Source organism: Gekko japonicus, unplaced genomic scaffold (assembly GCF_001447785.1).
Source record: "Gekko japonicus isolate JY-2015 unplaced genomic scaffold, Gekko_japonicus_V1.1 scaffold187, whole genome shotgun sequence".
NCBI lineage: Eukaryota > Metazoa > Chordata > Lepidosauria > Squamata > Gekkonidae > Gekko > Gekko japonicus.
Window position 1 is genome coordinate 173,711 of NW_015174849.1, and position 20,877 is coordinate 194,587.

Below are 20,877 nucleotides of genomic sequence, written 5' to 3' on the forward strand. Positions count from 1 at the left end.
CTCTCTCACTTTCTCCCTTCATCCCCATTGCTTGGACTTCTTCCCCTCCCTCCCTCCCTGTCTGTCTGGCTTACTGACTGTCTGTCTATGTCTCTCCCCCCCCCGACCCCTTCTTTCTTCCTTCCTTCCTCTCTTTCTTTAAACCCCTCTATCTATCCATCTACCTATCTACCACCCACCCACCCTACCTTTCTAGGGCCCATTGTCTTCATCCACAATGGGCTTTGCTCCCTAGTTTTACATAATGCTGAATGAAACACGTCTGATTCACTTGAGCACATTTGTAAATGCCAGTCAATAGGAAGGTGTGGCAAACAAGCCTCCAACAGAAGCAATTCAAACACCACCTACAGGTTAATTGATGTTTTAGGAAAGAAATAATTGCTTCAAAAGTCAAATACATTTAGAGTCGATTACTAACTGACCTGCAGGTCACTGTATATTAAGAATACATATCTCTAAATAGTTCAACTATCCAAATACACCTGACATAATAAAATGAGAGTCAGCGGGATTTAGGACTACAATTAGGGACATCTGAGTTCAAGTCTTCACTCCTCCATGAAGCTTGATGGGTAATCTTGGATCAGACACTCCCTTTCAGCCTAACCTACCTCATATGGCTATTGTGAAGATAAAATGGAGATGGAACAAGCATGTATACCTTAGAGGAAGGACAGGGATAATGTGATAAACTATTTAGTTTATTACCTCCCCTCACCCAATATCCAGCCTGATAAAGAGTTCTTTCACACTGTTCTGTATTATTTTGCTTGGTTCTAATAAAAATGATATTACATAGCTTTTTAATATTTCTTTGTAGCAAACTACAATACAAAACAAAGCTGTGACTTAATTGTTCAAATATTAAAATGTTCTCTTACCTGTCCTGCGATTGCTCCTCATACATTCGCTCTTTCCCCTCTTTAAAAAGTCTTATAGCCCGTTTTGATTTTTTCATGAGACTGTCAATGTAGATTTTAAAATACTCATTTTCACTGAGCTGTGCAAGTTTCTGGTTATCATCATACTTGTTCAATATAAGCCGCAAATGTTGATAGGTGTCCGGCAAAATGTCAAGTATGTAAGGTGGGCTGTTTTTCAACTGAAGTTTAGGGTTCTGACAAAGTCTTACCTAGAAGCAAAGAATCATTTGCATAAAAATCACATAAGACAAAATTGTACTACATACCAAAAGGATTACAGGTGCCCTGAACAGGATAACCCAGGCAAGCCCAGTCTCATCAGATCTCGGAAGTTAAGCAGGGACAACCCTGGCAAGTATTTGAATGGGAGACCTCCAGAGAATACCAAGGCCGGGAGGCCAGAGGAACTGTATCAAGCTACTTCTCTGAATGTCCTCTGTGCCCCAGTAGGAGTCGCCAGAGGTTGCCATGACTTCCAGGAATGGGCACACATACATGCGCGCACACAAAATGCAAAAAAAAAAAAAAAAAGGAGGACTGCAGGTGAATGATTTTCCTATGTCATAAAATTATTGTACAGCTACAGTGTCCCCAGCAAAGCCATTCATAATGAAATACCTGTACAGATTTATGGCACAGAATGAGAACATAATAAATACAACTTTCTAAAATCATTTAAAACCTTTAAGCTATAATGTAAAAATTTAAATACATATTAGTTGCACTTTGAGATTAGAGTCAGCAACAAACTTACAATAGATGTAATTAGTAAGAGGCTAAATTCACAAAGCTGAAACAATTTGAATTGAAAAGTTTGGCTCCCATTTCAATTTCTCACATTTGTGTGGGGAAAATGAAAAAATGCAGCAAACACAAGTCTTCAAAATGATGGGGGCAGTCAAAAAGGAAAACCAGTAATCATGAATCAACCCTAACAGCAATATACCTAGTTGCATATCAGTTTCCTTGGTTATTAGTCACAGTTGGCCACTGCTTTGTCAAGAAGCAATCATCACTTTACATCAAAGTCTACTGTTTTAACTGAAGTTATAAGAACAATCTTATAAGCAGCTAGAACAAAGACTTTAGTACCACAGATTGGCAGGTATAAGAAAAGCAATGCCAAAAGTCATTTATTCAAGCAACAAAACATAAAAATAAAAAATTATCCTGAAGTTACCAACCATTAAACATTCAGAACATTAAAATATAAGCTAAATAAGTTATTTTTTAAGAGGAGGAAGAGATTGTATTTATACCCATCTACTTGGAGTCTCAGAGTGGCTTACAAACTCCTTTCCCTTCCCCTCCCCACAACAGACACCCTGTGAGGTAGGTGGGGCTGAGAGAGCTCTTTCCAGCTGACCTTTCAAGAACAGCTCTTGTCAGAACTATGGCTTGCCCAAGGTCACCCAGCAGCTGAAAGTGAAGGATTGGGGAAACAAACCCGGTTCTCCCAGATTAGTGTCCGCACACTTTAACCACTACACCAAACAGGCTTAACAAGAAGAATGCAACTCCACGAAATCCAGGAAAGCAAAAATCACCAACTTTATTATTATACAATTAAATACAAATTAAGAAAACAGTAAAAAAAAACTTATTTTATTTAGTTGTTGTAGATTTTCCGGGCTGTGTGGTCATGGTCTTGGCACTGTACCATGCCCTACAGAGAAGAAAGTTTAAAAATAAAAATAAACGGGGCATGGTTTCCAGTCCTGAAAAAACATAAAATGCTCTACATCTTACAACAGCACTACAGATAAGATTAGAATTTCAACAGCCAATCATCTGCAAAAGAACCTCCTCAGGAAAGCCCCTCCATTAGCATGTCACAGCCTGGGAAACTCCTACAAGATAATGACTTAGCCCTACCCCACCTTCCTAAATTACCTGCCCACCATTTTTCTTCTCACATTGACACAGACAGTACTCCCTCTTTCTGTGTTATGCCTCTGAAGATGCCAGTCACAGCTGCTGGCGAAATGTCAGATACTACAATGCCAAGATCACAGCCAGATAGCCCGGAAAATCTACAACAAGTAATGAACTCCGGCCGTGAAAGCCTTTGACACCTTATTTATTTATTTAGTTTGATTTTTATCTTGTCCCTCTCCCAAAATGGGGCTCAAGGCGGCTAACAACATAGCAATACAATAACAATAATAAAACCATAATACTAAATTACTCTGGTCCTCAACCAGAGCCAGGATGTTTTCCACCCTGGCTCCAACCCGGTGGAACTCTCTGCTGAATAACATCCATGCTCTGTAGAACCTGATACAATTCTGCAGGGCCTGTAAGGCAGAGCTGTTCCGCCAGGCATTTGGTTGTAGACAGCAATGCCGCCATCTTCCTGGCACTCCCACACCTTGCCTCCCCATGAGGCTAGTGGCACCATTAAGAAAAAAATTTAATGCCATCTTTTGGTTACTGCTGTGTTTAATAGGTTTTAATTTGTTTTTAATGCTGTTTATATGATATTATGTTGTACACAGCCTGTGCCCAGTTTTTCCAAGGGAGAGCAGTTTAAAATCAAATTTAATAAATGAATTTTAAAAATCCAATTAAAAATTCAACACACAGAAAACTAATGCTTTTGGCATAAAAATCAACGGTGCTGATGGTAGAGTTCACCAAAATTACACTAGTGTAATGCCTGGTGGAATAATTCTGTTTTATATGCCCTGCAGAATGCAGACAGGTCCCACAGGGCATGAGTCTCCTCAGAAAAACCATTCCCCCGGGTCAGGGCAATGATGGAAAAGGCCCTCACCCTTGTCACACTCATATGGGCAAATCGAGAGCCAGACACCACAAAAAACCCATGTGCAGCAGACAACACTGAAATCATAGCGGAAGACATGGTCCTTTAGATATAACAGTCCAAGACTGTGTTTTAAAGGTTAATTCCAGCACCTTGAATTTGACTCAGAAACCAATTGGAAGCCAGTGCAGTTGCCACAAAACGGACAGTGTGTGCAAGCTATGGTGAATCAATCAACAGCCTGGCAGCTGCATTCTGAACAACTCGAAGTTTCCAAACCGCCTTCAAGGGCAGTCCTGCATAGAGAGAATTGCAGTAGTCTGCAGGTGACAATTGCATTAATCACTGTGGTAAGATCAGGCTTAGATAAGTAAGGGGACAGCTGATGGGCCTGGCAGAGATAGAAAAAAGGCTTTTTCAGTACCAAGGACACCTGTTTGTCCAAGGTAAGCAAGGCATCCAGCCAAACCCCAAACTATTTACGAAGTGCACTGGAGTAAGCTGGACACAATCCAGAGTAGGCAGCCACAGACCCTCACTAGCCAAGTCTTCCCTGTCGTTCCTGAAGATACATGAGATGCTTAAATTTGTTAATGACTCTTTATAGATGGAATAGAAACACAGAATTCAGTTCCTCTTTTAGAGGCTTTTTGAACAATATTTGTAAGCCAACACAGTCATAAAGTGGTTACAGAACTATTCTGTGGTTACCACGGTTTATTATGCCTCAGTTATTGCAAAGCACACTGATGCCAATTTTAAAAAGTCTAAAATGAGTAGCACAGCTATGAAGGCTGATTTCATAATAATGACTTTTGCTACAGATACATGAATGTATTCTTCTTCAATCTGAGTACTAAATTCCAGTCCCATTTATCAGAGAAATTCTATGCTCATTTTTAATGGAGGTTCTTAAGAAAAGAGCAAGGATTAAAAGAAAGCTTCTACAAATGTACTTGTAGTAGGGCTCCTAAAATCAGGATGATCTAACGACACAAATTTACATTAAAAATGTTGGTCTATCATTCAACAAAATCTTCATTAGGTATTACAGAAACATGCTTCAGATTGAAAATACATTTTCACAATAACAATACCATATATGAACTTTTACTATTTCATTCTAAATTATGAATGAAATTAAACAGCCAGTGCCATAAAGCTAATGATAAATGCTTTTATAATTGCAACAAGATTATAAGGGGGGAAATCTTGAGCATGGTACAGGTGATTACCAAGGCCAAAGACACTGTACCTGTACGTTATATAGCTATAATGCACAGTCTTATACCTAGAAACAAGATCTTTGACCAAGTACTGTATATACTCGAGTATAAGCCGACCCGAGTATAAGCCGAGACTCCTAATTTTACCACAAAAAACTGGGAAAAAGTATTGACTCGAGTATAAGCCTAGGGTGGGAAATGCGAAATCGGATCGGATGCGAAATCGGATCGGATGGAAACACTCCCTGGCCGTCGGCCTGACATGGTGGCCCCCTTCCCTCACCAACCCGGCAAGCTGGCAAGTCCTGTCTCCCCTGCAGACAGCCAAGCCCCCACAGATAGAGAGAGAAAGCGCCGTCCGTCGCCCCCTCCGAGGGCCATTCATCTGTGCCGGGCGGCAGCAGCACCTCCATCAGGGGACACGTCTTTTCCTGGGTGCTGCTGCTGGGGCTTTGGCAGTGGCCGCCTTTCCCCACGCGGCGGCAGAGGAGAAGAGGGTGGGAGGAGGGATGTGCGCGTGCGCCGAAGCTCTCCGGGGCCAAGGAATTCTAACCGCCCCGCCCGGAACAGCCAGTCCCGATTCAAGAGGCGGGGAGAAGAAGGGCGGGCGGGGGCTTGGCGCAGAGGGAGCTCCTGCGAGTGGCATTGGAGCCCTCCCCTCCCCGCTCGCATCCTCTTTCCGCTCCGAAGAAGGGCTGGAAGAAGTTGAGCGCTAGGAGAGCAGAGCGGCTGCTTTCTGTCTGCAGAGCGGCGGCACCGCGCAAGAACACAGGGGCACCGTGACGAGGAGGAGGAGAAGGAAGAGGAGCCCACCCCCATGGCGCCCTCTACCTCCTCGCCGCCTTCCTCTCCCCTTCTGGGGTCATTTTTTTCCTCACTCGAGTATAAGCCGAGGGGGTGCTTTTTCAGCACAAAAAATGTGCTGAAAAAGTCGGCTTATACTCGAGTATATACGGTAAGCATTGGATTCAAGCCCTTAAATATATTCTAAAAAGCACTAACTTAAATCAAGTCTGAAAACACCAAAGTCATCAGTTCAAAAATATGCACAGACAGAAGCGCATATTTTACCCACTAGGAAGTGAACAGCAATTTCTACAGATTTCAGAGGAAATGCACTCTCAGAGAACACTTGGTATAATAAACTATGCAAGTTAGGCATACTACAGTGATGCTCCTCTTGCCCATCTGGATCTCTATGAAATAACAAAGAAAACTGACTGATGTTGGTTTAAGTAAATAGTTACATTAGAGCCAATCAGGTGTGAAACAGGAACTAACAGGAATTACAGCTAGCCTAGAACATTTCAAACACAGACTATTCTGTTGACCTCAGAAGAACATGCACAACCCAAAGATTACCCTGAACATTCTTGCACCCATAATACTGCCTTGCTGTGTTCAGCAACAGTAATAAATGTAGGTTCTACAACAAGCTCCGAAACTTCTTCATCTTAAAAAAGTCAAAGTCTGAATAGGTATTTTTGTCAGAAAAATTGTATGCTTCCTCTCCAAAGGCCTGTTTAAGAAAGTTCATAATAAAACAAAACCAAAACAAGCCAATAAAAACAAGCCAGCATAAACCAAATATTGAGGAGTAAAATGGACCTCAAGCTTCAAGCAAACCATGGAACGGTTAAGAAAGTGATAGAGCCCCTTAGTTTAAAAAGTAAGTATTTCGTACCTAAAAGAAAGTAAGGTAAACTCCAGGTGAGCCTCAGGGGGAGGACATTCCCAGAGATGCCATCACTGAAAAATCCCGTCTCTGGTTGACGCATGCCTCATTTCTGCAGAAGAGACAGCAGGTGTTGAGAAGCGGGAATATTCAAGTCCCCAAGCTCCAAGCTACTTAGGACCTTAAAAGGTAAGGTCCTTTTCAATTGTGCCCAGAAATTGTGCTTTCATGGAGTACCCTGCATAAATAGCAATTAACAGTCCCCAAGGAATTGTTGCTAGAGCATAAAATAGTTTTTTTAACAAAATCCAGAAAATCTCCTTTTTTATTAAGAAATAATAATAACACAATACTCAAGTAACTTTTCAAAGACTATGTTTTCAGGCCAATCTGTATAATCTAAATATTATTATTTCAAATAGATTTGCATTACATAAAGTACTAAAGAAACTACTTCAAGTAAGATGACTGTATCAACTTTTTTCAAATGTGTAACTTCTAAATGCATACAGCATGGTGTTTTTATCTGACATATGCTAATCCAGCAGGGTTTTCAGACCTGAACTGGTCCAGTTAAAGCTCCCTTGGGGAAGAAAAGGGGGATTGCACCTCTACTCTGTGTAATTTGCCATCTGTAACTGTGACCAGTGTTCCATCTAAGCTGAGTTAGTGTGAGCTAGCTCACAGTTTTTTAGCCTCCAGCTCACACATTTCTGTCTTAGCTGAGGAAGGATGGCTCCAGAGCAAACTAATTTATGCAGTAGCCAAATAGCTCACTAACAACTTTAATGCCAGTATCTCAAAAAGTAGAATTTTTGCTCACAACACTCTACAGCTTAGAGGTAACATTGACTGTGACTTTTGCTAAGACTGCTATAATACAACACTGGACCATTGTTTCACATTCCATGAGAAACTCTAATCACGAATAGCTATAAACACATGAAAGCACCTCTTAATATCGATAAAACTTTCAGCCACATTTTTACAACAGAAGACCTTCAAATGACCCCATCTGTATTTGGCCCTATAGTACATCTGATGTGGGGAGAAGCATGGATTGCTGGACTTTTGATCTTATTTTGGTTTAAGGAGATTCCATGGATTCAGTTGAAGGAGCCCAAAAGCTAGTACATCAACTGTAATACGCTGCATTACCAGCAGCAAATGAGTTAGGTAAGTAGTTGCTGAGGTGCCAAGAGACGTTTGCAGGCTCCTGATGTGTCAGAAACCATCATTATATGGTACCAGATTGTACAAGCCTGGATCCAGTACATAACAGTACTGCACAGCCATACTTCACAGGGTGTCCTACCTCAGACTCCAGCAACAAAGCCCTTATTTGAAGTCCCCTAAATGCTCTGCTGTTGCTGAGAAAGCAAAAAGTCCCCACAATACAAGTTTACACCTGCAACTCTTACTAACAGAAGAATAGTCTAATGACCAATAAAAAGCACTCTGGCTGGATTATTATTTTGGAGATAAAGGAACATTTTATGGGTATAGAGATGTTTGTTTTCTTGGGGCTGAAGTAAATAGCAAATCAGGTAAAAATTAAGTATGTGCCTCAGTCACTACCTCTATGGTGTGGGGTACCACCAATGTACTGTCCCTGACCAAGGAAAAGGTAGAAAAGTCCAGGAGGAAGTCAGACCATTAAGGTCCACCTGTTTTGCAGATGTCTTGGTGAGATGTAAGGCCCTTGAAGGCCAACCCCAACCTGCCCTCCCCCTTCACCTAAAACCTTCAGGAGTCTGAAAGTTGAGAGGCCCATGAGCTTGTGTAATGATTCCTTGTTTTATGTGTGTGTGTGTCTCTTTAAAAGTTTGGTTGCATGGCGGTGGTAAGTGGACTAGAGTGGTTGAGAGAAGACTGTATGTCCTGATAAACTGGAGAGAAAGAGTGAAAATATATGATCTTGAGTTAAAGTGTTACAAAGTTACCTGAAAGATCCCTGTCAGTAAGGGAGCATATTGTTGTGTGTGATACACCAAGCAATGGTTCATTTATTACACATTACTAGATACCTTGTTCAACCCTTTTATTTATTAATTATTTCAATAAATCCTCTTTTATTCAAATATACCAGCTCTGAAAGAAATACTTCTTCAAGACCACATAGTTCCTCATAAGCCTTGTACTCGGTCTACCTAACCAGCAAGAGCAGAAGTAAAAGTATAAAGGTTTGGAAAGCCTTAAATTTCCTGGTGGCAGCCGTATATACATAGTAGAATAAAATAAAGAACACTTTTAAAGGGAAATCAGTTCTCCCCAATAAGGAGGACGTCACAGCTTGTGACAGTCCAGTCTTCATAGGTAGCTATGAAACTGCTTTTGTTTGCTGGTGAACTGAAATGTAACTAGAAGAGGAGGAGGTTGGTAGGGAAGCAGTTAGTATTTTAATATTTAGAGTAACTATCATGCATTAACCTTGCTTTCATGTTTGTAACCTTTCCCCCCAAGTATATTTGCAGTGCTTAGTGCCTTTGACACATGTGTATATCAGAGAAACGGAAGACCCAGTTGGCTTTTGGTCTGGATTCTAACTCGAAGTCCTGACAGTACCATTAACACACTTTCAAGTGTTTACCGTCTACGTTTTCACCTCCATGCTAGAGAGGATATGGACGGGGTCTAAGGATGAGAGTCTTACAACTTAGGGCACATCAATTCCCAGTTGTGACATATTACCTATGTTGTTCCCCACCACCACCACAGTTGAACCCAAACAGATGACATCCAGAAACCAAGCTTGTCACTCTTTGGATCTGTTAAAAATATCTTTACTATTTTGCATGCTAATTTAACAAGTCACCCCTATATAAACAACTATGATATGTAATTCCATTTCATCATCTGACGAAGTGTGCGTGCACATGAAAGCTCACACCTTGAATAAAAATTTGTTGGTCTTAAAGGTGCCACTGGAATCTTAACTTTGTTCTATTGCTTCAGACCAACACGGCTGCCCACCTCGATCTACCTTCTACATCGTTCAGAATGCTTAATAGCATGTGATTTTTCTATCTCGTGTGTCCTCTGCTGGGTCTGCTGTAGAATTTACTGTAGATGTGTATCTTATTTGTTTATGAACTATTTTTAATGCATCCTGTATTATTTGCTGTAGCCATGTACTTTTTCTTGCATTTCTATATCCATGCTTTCTACCACTTATGCTGTATAACGCAAGTTGCTTTCATAGCTCACAATAGTGCTTTCCAATGAACCCTTTAATTAGTATCAGTTACATTTTAGAATCTATGTCTTCCTACTGGCAGTTGTGTATTCCACTGAGATGACAGGAACCCACAGTAGCAGAGGCATCCAACTTAAGGAGACCTAATTAACAACATGCTTTCCATTTCATTTATCTACTATGTTCATGAAAGGTATACCAATTATTTGAATATTCTCACTGCTCAAAAAACAACTCCCTCTCTTGCATGACAGCTAACCCTTAGAAAGAACATCCCTTAGAAAAGATAGTGTTAAGTGGTCTACTCCTAATCATGATATTCTTCTAAATTCCCTTTATAGTCCAATGGCTTGGATCCAGCAATGCACAAGAAACATAAATGGACCTAGCACAGCTGTACTTGCACAAGATCTCATGCAACCACCTAGCACTTTCCTCTCTGTAGAAGACCTTGCAGAAGTGGGGATTCAATAGATTTGACTCCATGCAAGGAGCTACTGTGGTCTTTTCCCTGTATTTCCACTTATTCAAGAGCTCTAGTACAAGTCAAAGCTTTGTGTCGGATCCAATCCAATGTCTTCTCTCTAGTTACAAATTTTGAATCCTCGTCAAGGGAAAAAACAATTCTCACTGAGGAACAACAATAATTTGTCTACCAACGAATCTATAGATCCAGTTCAGGTCACAAATGGACCAACCTTCACTAAGGTTATAATGCATCAACAGATGTCTTGAACTTCCTTAGAGATATTCCTTCTGTACCTCATAACTTCCTGCCAACCTAGCAGTTCGAAAGCAAGAAATTGCAAGTAAATAGGTACCACTTCAGTGGGAAGGTAACAGCGTTCCGTGCGCCTTGGTGTTTAGTCATGCCGGCCACATGACCATGGAAATGTCTTCGGACAGCGCTGGCTCTTCGGCTTGGAAACGGAGATGAGCACCGCAACCCTAGAGTCGGACTCGACTGGCTTTCAAGCAAGGGAACCTTTACCTTTTTACCTCATTACTGAAGTAAGCATGAAGTATACTGAGGCATTCTCATGGAAAACCAATTACAAAATCCAAATTGTAAGTACCTGGCAAATAGTACCAAAACACTCATTAGAAAGATTAAAAATAATTATATTTTAAAATATTATTTATTTCTTTATTTTATTTATACCCCACCCTCCCCACCAAAGCAGTCTCAGGGCAGCTTACATACCCAATAGTATCATACAATATTAAAACAGTAAAACTAATTAAAATCATAAAACAGTTCATAAGGTGCTACAATTGTATGATGGTGGAATAACTGTCCTTAGTAATCTCCAGGAAAATGGAGATTTCACTAAAATGTAACTTATTTTCTATAAGTATGTATTCTGTTTGTTCCATGATACACAATTTTCTTCACACAAATAAATGACATAAGCAAAATCCAGCAACACAGAAATACTGCAATGTTGGTATAAGAACAGTAATGAAAGCAAGCATCTGTCCACTATCTTCAAGTATCAATACTAGCACTGTTTCCAAGGTAATACACTTGGAAAGTTGAACTTAACAGTAACGGTCTTTGAGGCTAATCATATAGCATGCAGAAAGGCTTGAGTATTATAACAGAACACGCCACAGAACATTAACTCTGATGCAAAAAAAAAAAAGCACAATTCCAAGAATTTATTTTGAAGAGTATGGTTATAAAATGGAAAGCTTTAAACTTTTTATCTCATGCTTCCCTTGGGTTGTTTGCTTAGTTCTAATGCAGTTAAGTGTAAGTAGCATAACTAAACCAAGTACAGCTATAATTTACCAATAAAGGTAAATTTATCTCCCTGTATGGAATTGTACACTAACTCAGTCTCCACAACTAGACACGGGGGTGAAGCTTTCTTGTTCTTACTCTTACCTCTTAGTCATTTCACCTGTGCCATGAAGAATTAAACCTCTAAAATGGGTCAATACCTCTCTATAGAGAAGCAACGGGAAGGAGATGTCATCTACGCATGAAGCATATGGAAGACTTCTTCATTCTGTTCTGAGTAACTTCAGAGCTTTCAATAATAGTTTGCTTCCTTTGAATTTCCCAATTTAGCTGTCACATAATTGGTAACTATGGCGGTTTCCTAAAATACTCTGTCACACCCATTTATAATTAAGTCCCTAAAGCATTGCCCTAATCATCCTGAGAAGTCATCCCTGGCACTGGTTTTCATAAATATCTTTTGCAAATCTGACTGCCTGAAGCAAAGAATCCAAACCCTACAACAGATTTAAATAAACACAGACTTAACAGATTTCTAGAAGCATTTAGAAATCTACATATTTATTTTAGCTAGAAAATTGACTTCTACCCCTTATGAAGCTTTGACCTAGATACTGTTTGACCTGTTAAATACATCCAGTACAAGTATCAAATGCTCAATTCCAGGAGCAAGTGATGGCATCTCCGATCATGACATCTCCCTGCCTGGTATAGGCTAATTTAATCTAGAAATAAAATGTGATTAACTGACAGAAGTTTATATAGGATGTATTAAAATTCAAACTAAGGACACTTATTCCACAAAATGTACAAGGATAGGTGTACCATTCAGAGTTTCTAAAGTAATCTATAAAGCTCCATGCTCTTGGAAAAAAGTTATGAGACTGAAATCAGGCAATGATAAAACATAATTCCAAATCATAAGATTAAGATACTTTTCTTTCATTATATGGGCAAATATATGTGCAAATTATACAGAAGCATCTTATACCACAATTACAGAGGTAATCTCAAAAGATTGGGTCTTCTGGTTGATGGCGGCATGCTAGCAGACTCACCTCCCAGACCCCCCGGGGGTGAAGCTGCGCTCCAGCTGAAGGAGGGGGGGTGCAGGCTCACTACTCCCCCAGGGACCTGATTGAAGGGACCCTGGCCATGGAGCTTTTGAGAGGTTGCCTCTTCGACGGCGTAAAGCCGGAGAATTGAGGCACCTCTCCGCTCTGACGGTTCTTCGTGCTGAGAGACCGAATGGACTAAGTGACGCTGACCGGGGCAAGCACAGGAGATCGAGCGTTAGAAATGGAGTGTAAATGAGGTCCGCGGACCGATTATGAACGTGAGTTGTTTAAGCATTGATTAAAAATAAAAGAAGCTCCCCACCCCACGGAACAGAAGATAAGGCGAGTGGGGGAGGGACACCTCCCAAGCGCATAGACTTTAGAGTGATTGAGGAGGGGAGCGGAAGTATAAACAGTTAAAACTGCTAAGGAGTACTTACCAAGGCGAGTGCGAGCATTTAAGCGCATATTCAGAGACTTTCAAAAAGTTTACGAACGTAAACAAAGCGAAAAAGATGGCGGGGAAGAGGACAGAGAAAGAGAAACATCTGAAATCGAAAGTAACTGAGAGCCCAAAACCGGAAGGAGCCAATGAGCCGTCAAAGACTTTGGCAGACTCCATACGCCACCTGCTGGACCAAATGAATAATCTCAAAGAGCAGATGACATCAATGACCCAGTGTATCACCACTCAACAAAATCAGATAAGTGAAAATGATGAATCAAACAAATAAGGTGAAAGAAGTGGACGCCACAACCTAAAAGGTGAAGAAGAAAGTTCCGTATTTCCCCGAAAATAAGACACTGTCTTATATTTATTTTTTCTCAAGAAGACACACTAGGGCTTATACTACAAATGCATAGAAATCCTGCTAGGGCTTATTTTTGGGGTAGGTCTTATTTTCGGGAAACAGGGTAAAAAACTGGAAAAGAAGCAAGTTTCTACAGAAGAGCAGTTGCTACAATTACAAATGGAAAAGGCTAATACGATCCTTCACTTTGACATGCCAGAGACTAAGGGAAAGAATCTGAAGGAAATGATTTCCCCCCCCAATATAGCACCCCTGAGAGCTGGGGAGACTGTTATCAGAGTACTGAAGGATATTCCATTTGATATAAGACAGTGGAGAAAGAAATATAAAGACCTTGTTCTTTTTCTTCAAATAAATTCAATTGGACATAGATGGCTAATTCCAGAATGCGTCACCTTCAAAATTAAGGATAAAAAAGAAAAGATTGACTCTGTTCTGAAAGCGAGAGAATTTTTAAGAGTCCAGCTGGGAGGGCCAGAGGAGGAAGAAAAAGAAGGGGACAGCAAGTCCAGTGGCGAGCTGGACTCGGGTTCTTCCGGAGAGGACTCTCTGTCAGAGAAAGAGGCAGCAGCTCCTAAAAGTCCTTATAAAGTTGCAGAAGAGACTGGACAAGAAGTGAAGGCTGAAGGACTCTGAATTGTGCCTTTGAAAAATTTTGAATTGAGATGCTTTGGGGTATTTCCTTATATCAGTTAAATTTAAGATGTGGGACAAGTTAATAGAATATGTGACTCAGTTTGTAATGAGATTAATATGATTAAGACTAGATGTGTATTTAAGATGATTAGAAGATCTCCTCTCTTGGGTTTTTAGTCAGTAGTGGGTATTTTTTCTTTATCCCCTAAATGTAGTCCCCTCCCTTATTTATGTTATAGTTTGTAGTTTTAATAAAAATGCAATTAAAAATTCCCCATTGGGGAGCAAAAAAAAAAGAAAAAGAAAGAAAGAAATCTCAAAAGATTGTATTCATAAATTTGTTGGGAATCAACAGTCTTTCTTCAGAAGTACTACTGGATAAATACCTTTTTCCAAATGCTTATACTGCTGAAATTAATAATGCAAATTCTATCACACTTAATATGACCGGAAGGCATATGGGAAGGCAGGAGACAAATTTGTAAAATAAATAAATATAAGCTCTCTCGGCTAAATTGTAAATTGACATAACCAACTAATTTTAAAAACAGTTCTGACAAGTATACAAGTCCAAAACCCAGACCTAAACACACACAAAGAGTATCTCTACATTATGAAAACACATGACAGCTTCTAGTGTTCCAGTTCAAACAGTTTTACATACCTCTTCTCTACTGTTATTATGGTACTCCAGCCAAGTCAAGCAGTGCACCTGTCCATTTTATATTGTATAAACAGAAGGGGCTGAAGCAACACAGATCCTTTCTGCACTGCTAATTTGGATTGAAACTTCACTGTTCAGAGTCATACTAAAATCCACAATGTATTAATACTGATCATGCATATTAGGGCTGCAATTCTAGGAACACTATCCTATGCTGTAACCAACTAAACAAAATTTAATGTACTTCTGAGTAGACCTACAAGGATGGCTACCAAAGATATGAGGTGACAATTAATCAGACTTTGGGACAGGACAGCAACTGCTGCCTCAGGGCATCACTACAAATGATTTTACAAAGATGGGGCCCACAAGGACTTTGCGGGAGGCATGTCATTTTCCCCTCCTCCATTATTTTCTCTTTCCTCGAAACCCCCCAAAACCCCTCCCCTTGTCCTGCTTCACTTCCTCCTTCCCATCCACCAGCCAACCTACCTTTTATCTGCCTCCCTCTCTCCCTCTGGCAGCCTCTCCCCAAGAAAAGTCTGGTCAAGCTGTACAGTGCCAGCCACTGGATCAGTCCCAGTTGCACAGTTCTGGCAGGCCAGGTCCAGTTACACTGTGGAGAACCTGCAAGACAACCTCAATTTCCCCTGCATCTTTTCCCCACTATTTCTTCTTTCTCCTCCTGCAGCCCCCATATCCTCATATTTCCTTGCTCCCTCCTTCCCTTCCCACATACCAACATTTCTTTTCTCTGCCCCACATCTTCTACATTTATTATTTACTTAATTATACCCCACCTTTCTCCCAATGGAGATTCGAAAGCTGCTTACATCATTCTCCTCTCCTCCACTCTATCTTCACAACAACCTTGTCAAGTAGATTAGGCTGAGAGTGAGTGACTGGCCCAAGATCACTGAATGAGCCTCCACAGTAGTGCAGGGACTCAAGCCTGGGTTTCCCAGATCCTAGTCTGAAGCTCTAACCACTACACTACAACTGTTATTTGTGGGATGGCTGCTATTGAACAGTAGCAACCAGTCATGCCTGGGTGAGTCATGCGTATCACACATAGCAAGTTGCCTGTGGTGTCTGCATGCCTGGCCTGGTTGAGTCTTCCCTCAAAAGCCAGAACAGCCCTGAAAGAACCCCTAGCTTGAAGACAGCAATACTTTTGTGGTTTCCTTGCAACCTCCACAATGGCCACTGAGGTAAAAGTACACGCACTGCTTGTATTATTGGGGAGGGGGTGCAGATTCTGTAGAAAGACCTGTCTCGGTTGTCCATGGGTCCAATTTCCAGATTTCAGTTTTCACAGATTTGGCCATGTTGACAATTAGATATGTTAATGATTCCATAACTGCACCAATAGTTCGCTAAACAAGCAGAACAAAGACATAACCAGAAGCTTTCAATATACTAGATACAATCCTAGCAAAACTTACTTAGAAATAATGTTGCTGAAATCAACTAAATATGATTAGAATTGATTTGTTATAGGGATGTCCCCCACTCCCAGGTCCCACCTCTCTGCCACCGATCAGCTGGCCAGTGGTGGGGACTCACTGCAAAAAAAGGGAGGAACGCCCAACATTTTAGCAATGGGCCTATGTGACCTCAATGTGACCCAGAAGTGACGCAGATTTTTGGGCAAAAACTCTATGGTAGAAACTAATTCTACGATACAGTTTTTGCCCAAAAAACAGTGTGTCATCTCAACGTGCTTCTGTCACTTCTGGGCCACAATGGAAGTCACTGAAATGTTGGATGACACTCCCTGCTCCCGGTAAGCCCACTCCCCATCCCCCACTGGCTGCCAAAAGGAACCTGACAACTCTAATTTGTTACCAAGATTGATACAATAAAGCTGTAGGGGATAAAAGACAGTGCTGGATTCTGGAGCAGAAGGAAGAAAAATTTCCAATGGGCAATGCTAAAGATCATTTTTTACAGGAAAGACTTGAGACATAGCAGGATGCAAAGGGAAAATAGATTTTTTTAAAAAAAAAAAACTTTGGGTCTTTACATTATTTTCAACTGCAGTAAACTTTATCAAAGGTAAAAGTTTCCCTTCCTCAAAAGCTAGTCAAATCCAACTCTAGGGGGCGGTGCTCATCTCCGTTTCCAAGCTGAAGAACCAGCGCTGTCCAAAGATGTTTCCGTGGTCATGAGGCCAGCATGACTAAATGCCGAGGCGCACGGAATGCTGTTACCTTCCCACCAAAGCAGTACCTATTTATCTACTTAAAATTTCTTGCTTTCGAACTGATAGGCTGGCGGAGTTGAGCCAGAGATCAGAGCTCACTCCATCATGTGGCACTAGGGCCTTGAACAGCCAAACTACAGACCTTCCAGTCTGCAACTCAGCATCTTAACCTGTGAGCCACCGCAGCCCTTTATTAGCCCGGTTTAAAAATGAAACCTGAATTTACTAGAAAGAATTAAAGGACTAATCTTATGTCTTTAAACTCACTTGGAGACACTAATGAGAATGGCAATTTTAAACAAATTTTAAAAATTCATTTTCTGGGTAAAAAATGAATTACAGGGAAAATATCCGCCCCTTTGAAACCAATAATAATATACACAGCATAACACTATGTCATGGTCTTGATGCTGCAGTACTTCACTAGACATGACCACAACCATTTGGGATCCAATCTCTGGTTCCAAGTAAATCCACCCTGTATCTCAGGTAACACCAAGAGCTCACCTAGATGACTTTATAGTCATCCAAATATAACAGTTCTACTTTTTTCAGTTCTCAGTTTATGCATTCTGTGTTTTTTACTGTTTGTCCTGTAACTATAAGAAAATCATGGCGTCATCAATAACAACAGAATCGATCATATTTAAGGATAAATAGATACAAGCATAAGTCATACAGGACACTGTGTTATTGTTAAAATACCAACAATATCAATAATCACTGTTTATCCAAATCCTCTCAAGTGCTGCAAAAACAATTAGGGCCTGAATTAAAGAGATGCAAGGTATCAAATGGAGAACTTTCGTACCCGACAACACCTTTCTGAAGTTAAAGCTTCATAGTAGAAACCTAAAAGATCTACTAAGTTAAACTATTAAAACAACTGCAACAAAACGTATATAGCCATACAAAAACAGTACAGAGATTATATATGTATATTACAGACATTCTAAAACAGGAGTTCCATCTACTTATTTGTATTAGCATTCCTTAGATCAGGGCTTGATAAATTTTCTTTGGAACAAGGAGTTAGCCCAAAAAGTTAGGAGGCAAACACCTAAGCATTTTGCACTTTAATAACCAAATTTTCTCATTATTGCTACCCCAATACCTAATCCTAACATCTTATTGAAGCTATTATAAAAGTTTTTAAGTACAGAAATACAGTAAACCTCAGTTGTCTTTACTACAACAAAAACCTAACTCTAACCATAGCCTAACTTATCCCAATTTTTTCATAATTCCATTTTTGCTTTATAACACTCAATTTTAATTGAATAATGGATTCGCCACCAGTGAGGTATTAAGAACTTCATGCACTGATGTGAGGATAAAAGCTTTGCTGAAAATACTAGATGCTATAATGAAAATTCTAGGCGCTATGGTGACCTGGCACCTGGGAGTTGTCAAACTGTGCCTTAGATTTACATGCATCCTTCACAGTTTAGGTGAAAAGTGAAACGTACCTATCATATAACAAACATTTATGATTTGCTTAAAAATTTAATGCAAGAAAAATGTATTGGTTTAGTTTTAAAGGACTAAAAAAGAGTCACTAAGTAGTGACTTTATGAACATTGTTCATTTAGTTTAAAAAGACACACTGTAATGAACCACATTTTTCTGTAGTGAGAAAAAATATATAAACTTGTATAAGATTACCCAGAGATTCTGATTCAGGTATTCTGAAAGATCATCTGTAACACTACATGGCATCCTTTACCTGCAGGATATATAACATTCCAAGAACTGCTGACCAAGAAGTTACAAAATGTATTTTAAGACCATTAAAAATGAAAGCAAGGGACATAAATTCTGCTAATTCATCTAAAAGAATCAGATATTTTTCCATTCCCCAACTTGCAAACTGAACCACAGGCATATGATTAACATAAGAACGCTTCACAGCTTGATAACCTTCACTGAAGTTTCTTGTGTAAAAAAAGAAAAAAAGAACTGTGATGTTACCCAGTGTGGAACCAAATGAATACTAGGGACACAAAAAACAAGCTGCTTGTTGACTCCACAGAACTCTATTATTTGAAGAACTTTGTTAGTTAATAAGTACATTTAAGACAAAAGTGTATTTTTCTTCAGTATTACAAAGAAAACAGCCCAAGGGAAAATAATAGATATGGAGATATGCAACAAACCTGAAAGCATGTGTTCTTTCTAAAGTAAGGCACAACATTCCAACCACAACACAGATTTCTTTGTCCTCTTATAAACACTTTTAAACTCTTTCCTCATAGGGAAATAGCCTACACACTCACCACTTTATCCATTAACTTCCAGGTTTTTTCTACAGTCCTGCGATCAGCAGCTGCTTGCTTGGGAGGGCCAACTGCATCCTGAATAGCATCAATGAAGCCCAGAATACGTCCTTTGCGGGGATTTCCTCCTCGGCCACCTGGGTTCCGGCCGTTGAGGGAATTGGCCATCTGGGATCCTAATTTATAAGATTGATAAGAGAAAGAGTAATGTGTAACATCACAAAATAGGTATGTTCTATCATTCAAACACATATGCTCACAGATATAAAGTAGCATTGCCTTAATCTACTCACCAAAAGGCAAGACTCCAACACAATGGAAAACCATATTAACTTTTGAGAATAAACCACAAACCAACCATGGTAACCTTTAGTCAGAAGCAAGTAATCTTGAATCAACATCACTGAATGCAGTAATTTAACACATCTGTGGAAAGATATAGCCTATTTTTCACCCACCCACCCCCTGAACTTCCTCAAGAGAAATTTAAAGTCATCAGTGATCATTATGCATAGTAATGATCATTACACCCCCTATCCCACTGTGCCTCTCACATATTTAAGCTCATGCTCTTACACAGAGAGATGAATTTGTCCACACACCTTCACAAGGGGCACAAATTTCCTAACAGAATTAAAGAGAAGCTAGCAGACTGCCACCTTACTAAACAAACGCCCCACCTAAAAAAAAAAAAAAAAAGACACACAATTAACATTTTAGGCCATCTACACACTGGAGAGACACATTTAAAATACGTACAAATTAGCCACTATGTGCGATAGTTGTACGTAGGTATCTGTAAAGTTTTTAAAATACGATATGAAGGCAATGAAATCCAAAGAGGAGGAGCATTCAAAAAAAAAAGTTGCGAGGTTTTAGGTAGATCCAAGTCTCCAAGGAGCCCTCAGGCAGCAGGTCTTCCTTCCTTTCTTCCTTCTATGACCAGTTTCGGATGAGCCGGAGGTTAGTCTCTCTTGGCGAGTAACACAGCCGAGTCTTCCCCCACCCTCTGCTGCTCCCTCTTTCTCCTTCAGGGACACAACATTCCTCGGCAGCGCCTGTGTTAAATCCCAGCAGTTTTCCTGGTTCCGGTTGCTCCTGAGGCGCTCCCCGTCCCCCGCATCTGCAGCCTCCGCCACCCACACGGCACTCTCCCTCTCTCGCCTCCGGTCCCAGGGACGAGGACGGCAAAGCCAGCCGCGACGGGACGCCGCTCCCCTGTGTCGTTGCCGTCGCCGGTGCCGCACAAGGAAACATGGGGAGCCAAATTCGCCGCCGCGGGCCCGTCTCAGCGCTCCGGCTTCCCCGCGCCCTCTCTGCTGCGTGAAAGCGAGGGGCGTGGAGGGGTGGCCCTGAGGGGCGGGGCCCAGACTCGCCGCAGCGAAGCCCGGCCTCCTCCACCGGCGGGGAACCACGGGCTCTTCGCGCTCGGTCTCCCCGCTGTCCCGAACCGCCCTACGAGAACTCTGATACTCGGTACGGCGACTGCGCGCCCCACAGAACAAAGCGCGCGGCCCTCCCCGCCCCCTCTAACGGTACTAGGTTCAATCTCAAACGTAGGCGCGCGAGTGGGGGCGGGCTGTTGCGAGGACACGTGACACGTGCTGGACTAGACCAGCTGCGGCTAACAAGCCGAAAGGGCAAACTATGGATACAGGTCCTTTTTCCCCTCGCGCCCCCCCCCCCGA

The 20,877-nt window shown here is 41.0% G+C and overlaps 1 protein-coding gene across 1 annotated transcript in view; it reads right to left on the reverse strand.

The window, feature by feature from the left end:
* CBLB (Cbl proto-oncogene B, E3 ubiquitin protein ligase) overlaps positions 1 to 20,491 on the reverse strand; it is a 91,833-nt gene extending 71,342 nt beyond the window's left edge. The window contains exons 1-3 of the mRNA XM_015424529.1: positions 19,949 to 20,491; positions 19,190 to 19,365; positions 885 to 1,135 (exon numbers count right to left, since the gene is read on the reverse strand). Coding sequence (XP_015280015.1) covers positions 885 to 1,135; positions 19,190 to 19,357 — 419 coding nt within the window. The 5' untranslated portion in view covers positions 19,358 to 19,365; positions 19,949 to 20,491. The remainder of the gene's footprint in view (positions 1 to 884; positions 1,136 to 19,189; positions 19,366 to 19,948) is intronic.
* Between the last annotated feature and the right edge of the window lie 386 nt (positions 20,492 to 20,877).